The 10,150-nt window shown below is 50.8% G+C and overlaps 1 protein-coding gene across 1 annotated transcript; it reads left to right on the top strand.

Annotated features, from left to right (window-relative positions):
• Positions 1-468: 468 nt before the first annotated feature.
• Positions 469-4,326, top strand: NAIF1 (nuclear apoptosis inducing factor 1). The gene is made up of 2 exons (XM_010310410.2): positions 469-1,278; positions 1,962-4,326. The coding sequence occupies exons 1-2, from the start codon at positions 768-770 to the stop codon at positions 2,423-2,425; spliced, it is 975 nt and encodes a 324-aa protein (XP_010308712.2). The 5' UTR covers positions 469-767; the 3' UTR covers positions 2,426-4,326.
• The last annotated feature ends 5,824 nt before the right edge of the window (positions 4,327-10,150 follow it).

The raw sequence follows: 10,150 nt of genomic DNA, 5'->3' as shown, positions 1-10,150 counted from the left end.
GAGGTGGGCGGACACTGCCTGCCCCTTCACCAATCGGAAGGAAACACTGCCTGGGGCTGAAGGGGGCGGTACAAGGGCCTGCACCAAACTTCCATTGGTTAAGTCCCATGGGGAAGGCGGGAATAAAGCTACAACATCTCCAATCAGATCGGGAACCGGGAGTCAGTTTGAGCTTGACGGACGTGGCACGTATCCGGTAGCTTCCAAAGCAGGAGGTGCTCTGTGTTGATGGACGGGAGAGATACCCAATGGAATTAGAGCGGGGAAATTCATGGGCGGATCCAGCTCCTCACAAGCCTCACGCAGGCCCAGTGGCCGGAGACGAGCGGCGAAGCGGGGCCGTCTCTTGGCCCACCGATGGGCAGCGCGGCTGGCCAATGATAGCGCGGCATTGCCGGAGGGAGGCCAGACCTCCGCCTGACGGGCAGGCGGGCTGCCCAATCAGACGAGGCAGGAAAGGGGGCTGATTCTGGAAGCCATTACGCCAGTGTCGCAGGGTGGAGGCCGTTGAGCGGGGTTTGCTGGCTGGCTGCGGTACGCAATTTGCGTATCGTTGGCGGTGCCAAGGGGGGAGCGGGGGGGGACGGACACCTCCGGGCCCTGAGGGGCCTCGGGGCCCCCCTTTCGTCCCCGACCCCGGGGGTGAGCAGGCCTGGGGGGGCCCTGCCGCCTCTCGGCTCTGCCCAGCCTCCCCCACGGCCCCCTGGGCCCAGCCAGGCCCTCCTGGCCATCAGGTGTCCCCCAGTGCCCCCTCCTCGGTGCCCCTCATGGCCATGGCGTCACCCCCGGCGCCCCCAGCCAAGAAGCGGAAGATGAACTTCTCGGAGCGGGAGGTGGAGATCATCGTGGAGGAGCTGGAGCGAGGCAAGCACCTCCTCGTCAACCACTTCAACGCGGGCGTGCCCCTGGCCGCCAAGGCCGCCGCCTGGCACGACATCCTGCGCCGCGTCAACGCCGTCGCCACCTGCCACCGCGAGCTGCCCGAGGTCAAGAAGAAATGGTCCGACCTCAAGACTGAGGTGCGACGCAAAGTGGCCCAAGTCCGGGCCGCCATGGAAGGGGGAGGCGAGAACCAGAACGGTAACGGCAACGGGCCGGAGAGCGAAGACCCAACGGGCACTGCGACCGCCCCAGTTATCCTCACCCCTATGCAGCAACGCATCTGCAACCTGCTGGGAGAAGCCACCATCATCAGTTTGCCTAGTGGGGACTGCAGTGCAGGTGACGGGACCGAGATACCCATCACCGCGTCAGCCACCACGGTCACCCTGACCCAGAGTGAGTGCTGCGCCTGCTGAAGATGCTCTGTGCTGAATTTGGAAGGGCATATGGGGGGCCCTGACACCCACCCATGAGGAGACCCTGAGCCCTGTGTGGGGAAAGCCCCAGCAAAAAGAAAACCCCGTGTCTCTGTAATGAAAACGCCGCTCCCAATATGTCCTCATGCTCTAGGGGAGTGGCTGCAAGATACGCACGTACTGAAAGTCAGCTTTGATAGCTGGGCTTGGCCTTAAGAGCAAGGGAAGCCAGTATCCTTTACACCTTGCAGATTGTTCAGTCCCCCTCTCTGGGAACAAAGGCAGGGGGAGAAACACCGCCAAGGCTGATTTCCCAGTCTGCCCCAAAAAATAGCTGTCCTTCTGACAAGCACCGTTCAGGGTCTTGACTTTGCCTTATGTTGGTTGGTTAATGCCTCTTGGAAAGATTGTTCTGAACTGGAGATAGAGAAATGATTTTGTCTAGACATATAAGGCATACCCAATTACTTTAGACTGTACAGCCTAGACGGAAGCTCAAATGAGGGTGGAGTAGACTTAAATAGGTCATTTTGTGCATTGCTGTTCATTGTATGTTATCTCACTGAGCAGGCAGTACTCCTGTGATATTCATTGAATAGTCCTGTAGATAAAAGTCCCGGTATCGCAGCTACTTCTTATTCCCTTTCTGTCCTTTGTTCTCAGTTCCTGCAGAGACAACCTACCACAGTCTGGAGGATGGAGTTGTGGAGTACTGCACAACAGAAGCCCCCACCACCGTCACCGCCGAAGCACCCTTGGAGATGATGGCGCATCAACACGAAGTATCTGCAAAACCCCAGGAGCTGAAAAGCCGAATTGCTCTGAATTCAGCCAAGCTCTTGCAGGAGCAACGAGTGACCAACTTGCATGTGAAGGAGATTGCCCAGCACCTGGAGCAGCAGAATGACTTGCTTCAGATGATCCGTCGCTCTCAGGAGGTGCAGGCATGCGCCCAGGAGCGACAGGCACAAGCCATGGAAGGAACACAGGCGGCACTGAGTGCCCTCATCCAGGTCCTCCGCCCCATGATTAAGGACTTCCGTCGATTTTTGCAGAGCAATACACCCAGTCCGTCAGTCACTGCTGACCCCAGCCAGACAGGGCAGCAAGATGGCATGATCCAGTGAAAGAAACGGCGATGGGACATCTGTCTTGGAAAAAAACCTACCGTGCTGCCGGTGGACACAGGGAGTGAGGGGTGCTAGCTGTAGTCAATGTGAAATGGCTCACCTCAGAGCCTAAACAGCTTTCTTTCCCTGCTAATCTTATGCTAATCTCTTTTCAGACTCGTCATACAGAGCCATAGCAGGATGGGTAATAAACAAGGAACTTAACATTGGTTGCTTTAGTTCCTCAAACAATAGATTTATTAAAAAAGAAAAGACAGTTATTTTTTTATTTCTGTTTGGAAAAAAACTCTACTAAGTATGACACCTCTCTCTCTCTCTGTAGCCTTTAACTGACTTCTAGCGTGGAGAGTCTTGTTGCGATATCACAGTACTGCAGCTGCCAAGGTACAGTTACCATAAACTATAGTGCATGGTAGTGACTGCGTTTCTGTTTCTTGCTGAAAGCATTTACTGGAAACGTGGTGCCAGGTGTGGTACAACCTTCTCTCTGCACTGAGAGGGATGGATACCGCTCGTGGAGCGTGACATCCAGCCCATGCAGACCAGCACCTACATGCAGATTAAATCCCACCCACATCCCCTGAGGATATAAATGGGATTAATGTAGTGCATTCACCTCATGCTGTGTCTGTGTGCGGTCATGAAATTTCACGATAAACTTGGCAGATGTGATGAAAATTTCATGTCTTGGTTACCAGATACTGTCCTAGGATACGTATCGTATTCCCTGTCTCAGCGTAGTTAATACACAAGGGCCTGGACGAGTTTCCCGCAGGTGGGTGTAACAGGTGAAACTCCATCTCTGTCTCATCTGCAGTTTGTCACCTCTGTAATACCTCCATTCATCCGTCCAAGGGGACCTGGACTACAGAGCTTCAGCCACGCAGTAATTCCCCACGTTTAGGAGTTGGTCAGCCACTGATTTAATTGAGTGAATTTTAGAGCGCTATTTGGTTCTGCTGGTGGCGGTGGTATTTGTTCCGTACTTGTTAGGCGCTGAAAGTGAGTGCAACCGTTCTTTGTTAGCCTGCTAGCTGGCTTCAAGTGGCATTCTGAGAAACGGGTCTGAGGTTCACCTCACTATTTTCTTACCATTATACAGGGTAAAACAACATTTGCAGCCACTTTTCTCTTCTTTGAGGTGTTCAGGCTATGGGGCTTGGTCCTCAATGAGAAAGCTTAATTTCACATGACATGATTCTCACAGACTTGCAGTAACTTCATAAACTTTTAGATGAAAAGCTCCACTTGTACCTGCATGGAAGCAAACTTAAAAAAAAAAAAAAGAAAAGGAAGCATAACTCTTCCTCTCCTTGTACCCTGCAAAGTGTGTCACATTTAACGGGCTTGTTGCTTGCCAGATATTGTATTGAACTTTTTCAGAGCTGGTATTTGCTTGCTGTTAAGTCTCCTTTAGGGCTGAGACATGGCGAGCAACGACTGATGAGGGAGTGAATTTGCACAATCAAATTAAACCTTTACACGGCCTTTTATGGGGAGATGCTGGTGGGGGGACCCCAAGTTAGAGCAGTAGGTGAAGAGGTTACCACTACCCCTGGCCTTTACTCATCTCCTCTTGTCTGGAAGTCTGACGGAGTAGAAAAGGACAGTGCGGTGAGAAGGGTTTGGCCTCTGAAGAGTCACGACCCTTTGGCACTGACATCTCTGTGCTGAGTCAGGGCGGCATCAGCTGCGTCTTCCTGCCTTGTCCGGCATCTCGCCGCATGAGAAACGCTCACCTGACTCTTCCTCTCAGACTTCATGGAATCAAATCAATTGCTCAATTGAAATTTATTTTTAAAGTGAAAACTATGTCATATGTGTTGGTTTACCTCATTTGTGTAATGATGTCTCCTTTACAAATATGAATTTTAATAAAAAAATATGGTTTTGGTAAACAGGCTGCTTCAGTCTGTCGGCATGCTGCAGGGCAAAAATGAGTTCGTGGCAACAAGTTTGGGACACACAATCCTCGCTGAGAAAAGGCCAAAGCAAGCTGTGAACAGCCATGTGTCACAATAGCTTTTCCTCTTGTTTGTGAACTTTGTAGCTTTGTATTTACATAGTTATGGTCCTTTTTTTTTTAAATAACAACTTTTACAGCCTTAGCTTGGAGCAGTAGTTATTTCATTGTGTATGACAGATTACTGAAGTATACTAATCTCCCAGCTGCTCAGAGATGCCACAATAGCCTAAAATGAGGGATGGAGTACCAAAGTACTTTGGCTTTAAATTGCAGCGTGCATTTTGTCAGTGACTAAGAACTTAAGCTGTGTTACTGTTTCATAGGAGTACAGGTGTTGCCCTTGGAACCACCCATTTTTCTTGTCTTTTCAGGATAAATATAGAGCTTAGTCAAGCCAGCAGCATTCAGGTGCAAGTTCTGTGTCCACATTTTTGTCTTATTAAAAAGATGTAGCCACATTTTAAATACAGGGTGAGCACTGTGATGAGGTGCTTGGTTGTTGCTCGTGATGAGGTCATCAAACTTGGGGAAGGAGAGAGAAAAGCGTCCCTTAAAGTCAAAACCAGGAGAAACAGGTAAACAGGGCACTTACAGGGTGACCATATATGCAAGGCATTCAGCTGAACAGGGAACCGGTGCCCAAACAGAACAAAAGCTGAGGAGTAACATCTATAGGTGTTCATTTGTGCTCCTCTGCTGTTCTTCTTGTACCTAGAGATTTGTATTCAGCATCCAGAGTGGGGGTGTTCTGCCACAGGGTACCTCGGAGGTGCGGGCGAGCACCCAGGTGGTGAGTGGCATCCTTCATACCTGCTAGAGGAAGAGAAGTTTGGTGGGGGACTCTTGGTGGGTCAGAAGATAAACTTTGCAGCAATTAGAGGCAGGTGCCGAGCTGCCTGCAGCACCGCTAGCTGCTTCAGGAGCAAATCTCTGGTTGTGATGTGTGCGGCTCAGGCACAGCTTTCCAGGAGATGGCACTGTGCAACGGGGCTGCAGCAAAGTACTGCCCAGTGTGCGGCACTGGCGGGATGGCTCCAGAAATAAGCCTTGTGCTCCAGACCTTGTGTGATCCTGCTTGCTCCTCTCACTAACGAATCTTTTCAGGATTAAGAGCCCGGAGAGGATGAAATTCAATGGGCAGAGCTCAGGAATGAGGAACGCCGGTAGCCCTAGAAAAGTCTGGATGCCTGGGAATGCAAACCAGGTCCCTCTGCTTCCTGCAAACACGGGCAGAGGACACTGAGATGTCGGGAGCTCACGGCTGTCTTTGGGGTGAGTTCACTGCAGAACCGAACGAGCAGGCGCAAAAATAAAACCAAACACATGAATTCTTTAATTATAAGCAAAGGGACAGGTTTTAAGATTTTTAGAAGACACAAATACGTCAGTATCCCACGAGTACAGTGTGCTGCCATAACTACATGGCAGTTCTGGGAGCAGATCCCCACCAAGGGACAGAATGATATCACCTGCATGCTTACCTAAATTACCTTTACCTCCTCCAGCATGTTTTTAAAGTTTGTCAAGCCTGTTTTGGCAAAGCATTCTTCTGGGGTTTTTTGTCGTTTTTTCCTGTTGCCATCTGAGGGGTCATTGCCAGCAGGTACTGTCAGCAACAAGTGTGGCCTCTTAAGTACAAAAATTGAAGCATTTAAGATTCTTTGTCTTTCTTGAAACCATCTGACAAGAAGTTTCATACAAATGATCAGCACAGCTTCCAGGCTGCGTTTTGTGAGCAGGAACGGAGCCCCTGTTGCCTGCAAACTGGTTTTGTGAGCCCTTGGGTCCCAGCCCTGCAAAGTGATTAACCCAAGGCAGAAGCCCAGCCCTAGCAGGGACAGTTTCTGTTACCTCCACCACCCGGGATCCCAAATTAGAGGTTGCTGTGTCAAGTGGGAACCACAAACGTACATACAGTTGTTTTTGCTGCATTTGGGGTAACTGCGGCACTTGTGTGGCTGCAGCCAGAAGCGCGGAACAAGTGGGAGAGCCTAGAGCCGGCAAGTCTCTTGTCCTGGACAGCGCTGGAGGTGACACCTGGCATACAGACACAGGATAACACTTAATAAACAGAACAAGCCTTGAGGCAAAGCAGTTCCAGTCTGCAGATTTGGGAAGGGGCAAACCAGCTCCCGTTCCACCGACAGGCCTCCCGGAAAGAAACGGAGAGTTGTGCGGCACATTCCCAGAACACATGGAGCAGATAGGGAAAACAGTAAACAAAAAAGCCAGGCAGCTGGATTTTCAGGTCTGGCCACATGTTTGGGGAAAGGAATCCACCAACTCCGGATTCCTGTGCTCCCTCTGTCTCTGTGGATAACAGGATAACAGGATCCCCAGTCCTGGCAGGGCAGAAACCCACCGTGCAGGTGCGTCCTTTGCATGTCCAACAGGAACCCAGCCTGGCACAGAAGGCGAAACAGTTCCCAGCTTTTATGATGATGATTTCAGTTAAATATGAAACTAGTGAAAAACACAAGCAGATCAAAGTAGACCTCACAGCCTGTTATTAAATTAAGCTGAGAAGACACAAGCTTGGAATAACTCCACACCATAGGATAATCCTATGTAATGGGGATAAATCCATTCCCCCACAGGGTTTCCAGCAGCCTGCCCACTACAGATGGGTGGCCTGCCCCGGGGGTCTGCACCCCCCTGCCCCACTTCAGGACCTCCCTAACACAGCTCTGCCCCCCAGTTTCGAGGGCGGCACCCACTGCGGGTGTCTGGCCTGCAGCTCCCGGGGTGCAGCTCCTCAGAGCGGGTGCATTGCAGGGGCTTGGGCACCAGCAGTGGGAAGAACACCTTTACACATAAAGCGGCGTGTGATAATCTTTTCTTTTTGGATCCCAAGGCTGAAAGCTCGTTATAACAGAGGTTACAGGTGTAACAGAGGAGAGCCATTATTGTGTTTACGCTGTTGCAGCAACATTTATAATTTAGTTTTCAAACTTTAATCATTTGGCTGCTAGGACAAATGGATTAGCGTGATGATGTTTTCCAGAGGAAGACGCTGATGATGTAGTTTACAGGGCTTGATGATTTGCTCGTGTTATCTGGGTTTCCCAGGGGAGAAGAGATAGGATTTGATGGCTCACCAAACTCATTACAGAATCCATCTCACTTCACCTCACTGAGTTTTGTCCCTTCTGAATTTCTCTTGCCTTGTTTCTCCCCTGCTGCTTTATCTCAGTTCTCTAAGTGGGGAGGAGGAGGCAAGAAAAGCCATCGCTGTTCCTGCTCACTCACAGTCCCAAGGCAAGCAGAGCAGAGAGATCCCAGCCCCTGGCCAGCAGACACACCTCTGGTGACAGCAGAGGCGAGGCCCAGACGTAAATGCAGAGCTAAAGTGATAAAATTATCCCAGACTGATAAAACGATGCCCTGAGCCAGCAAAAGTTGAGGAAGTGGCGGCAGCGCTGGGGAGCAACATCAAGACTTAGGTCAGGGAGAACATGGGGCAGGGACGTGGCTGAGGTTCACACAGCAGAGGTGAGGTGGGCACGGCGGGGCTGAGGTCATACAGAAATCTACAGCGTTTGAGTCTGGGGTAGGGAGAATCAATAAATATCAGAGGAACACTGTCCCTTTAAAAAATGTGAATTTGTCCAGAAATAATTATGCAGCATAAACACAGAAAAATCAACAGGGTGAATTTCAAACTAATAAAGATTTAATCTCTAAGTCATGAGACTGTGTTTGTTAGGAAAATATACATACCCCTGAGAATCCAGCTACAGTTGCTATATTACACACTGTTCAGCAGCTCACTGGGCATTTTTCCAAATCCGTTTATTTTTAACATCAGTCACATTATTCAATTAATTATAAAAACACTGAAGTTTTCAAGAGATGTTTCTGATAAAACTGCAGAGTAAATATGCGTGAGAACAGCAAGGATTATAATCTCTATAAACCTTAGCATTTGGGGCTGTTGCTATAACAAGAGAATTCCTCTGAGGAGGTTATTTATCAGCATGAATCATACCAGATAACGCACGGCCTCCTCCCACACCACAAACAGAGAGTTCATTTGTCCTTTACCTAGTGATGGAAGCAAAAGATCGACACGTCTGTCAGCAGTATGCTCAGGGAATGAGAAGTGTGAGGGACCAGGCTGGATTCTTCAGATGCTTCCAGCATTCAAGCATCCCAGCTTGGCAAATATTAAATACTTAGCAGGCTGAACTCTTTCCCAATAAACTGAGAAACAGAAAGCCCCAGCCCCAGCCCATCTCTAGCAATGTCTTGAGGCCTTGAAAACACCAAAGACTCATCGATGGAACGACTCAAGCCCTACCTATAGAAGCAGCCTCCACAAACCCTGCTTTATGAGAAGACTGACATCTCCTGCAACGGTTTCACTGTACCAATATGAAATGTTTTCTCAGCCCAGAGTCTATGTACCTGCTTAACCTGGTAAGCAAGAATCATAACAACACATTTGGCTTAATCCAGCTTTTAACTTTTATCCAAGTACGTTGCCATGTACTTTTACTAGCAGTTTCTTTTTTTAAAGACACACGTTGTGGTAGAATTATTTGATAGCTCTGATATTGTCTGCATAGATGGCAGAGATTAAAGGCCAGGAGCCTGGGCATCAAAGCCTGGCAATGAGAGCGAGGACTCCCAGGCTTTCATCCAAGCTTTGCCAGACATGCAAATCAGCCTTGGGAAAAGCCCCTCCCAGATGAGCCTCAACTTCTCTGCAATACTTAGGCACATCCCTAACTTTAAAAAATGGGCAAATCATGTTGATGATTGCAGACTTCAGGACAAGGAGAGACATTTTGTTCTACTTGCCCTTAAACAATGGAATCCTGCCTAACCAGGGATCCCAGCCATGGCACAGGACACAGCAGCAGCACATAATAACAGGAGGGAGCCATTTTGATGAAGAGATGTGTTTAACTGGTTGCCACATCTCACGCACGAGGGTGAGACTGCTGCTCCTGGCCCTGCCTCGTGCTGCCCGCAGGGCTGTGTGGTGCCAGGGCCTCCCTCCTGCTCTGGGACAGCCAGCCCAGACGCTGCTGGTCAGCCTGACCCGTGGCCCGCTGTGTGGTACCCAGAGGTGCAGAGCAAGGATGGAGTGGCCACACCGCTGTGATTGTGTGGCCTGAAGAGCAGCATGCCTGCAGCGCATGGGATGTGCCCGTTGGAAGGGATGTCCCTGCTTGGGCAGGGAAGGCACTGGGACAAGTGCCTGGCTGTCAAGGGGCTGCCCTGAAGAGGATGCAGAGGCCATGTCTGTCAGAGCTGCCTCTCCCATCACCTCATCTTCAGGCTCCAGGGGCCAAGGCCTGCCATCCCCTCAGCCAGCCCACTCCAGTAGCAGCTCGGGCTGCTCGGCCTGCGGAGGGGCTACGAGACATCGCGGGGGGGGGGGAGAACGGGACGGGTACGGGACACGAACGACGCGGGAAGGCCCGAGGAACCCCCCTGCCCGGCAGCCACACAACCGGCCAGACTGGCCAACCGCACTCCCAGCATCTTCCCCACTGAGGCGACACCGAGACCACCGTGACACCCCCCCATTTCCCGCCCACCCCCTCAACCAGGGGGCGGGCCTTAACCAAATCGACAACGTCCGCCTCCAATCCCAGCACTTTCTTCCCCGCCCCGTGCCACAGCAACCAATCAAGATCTTCCTGTGCTCCGCCCGCTTTCTTGCTGCTTGCCCAATCGAGCGGCGCCGCTCTCGTGCTCCCCTCCCCCCTCTCCGGGGAGGAGGGCGGCGAGGAGGGGGTTACGTA

This window comes from Balearica regulorum, chromosome 20, assembly GCF_011004875.1.
Source record: "Balearica regulorum gibbericeps isolate bBalReg1 chromosome 20, bBalReg1.pri, whole genome shotgun sequence".
NCBI lineage: Eukaryota > Metazoa > Chordata > Aves > Gruiformes > Gruidae > Balearica > Balearica regulorum.
The sequence above is the reverse complement of the archived record's forward strand: the minus strand, read 5'-3'. Positions and strand labels throughout refer to the sequence as shown.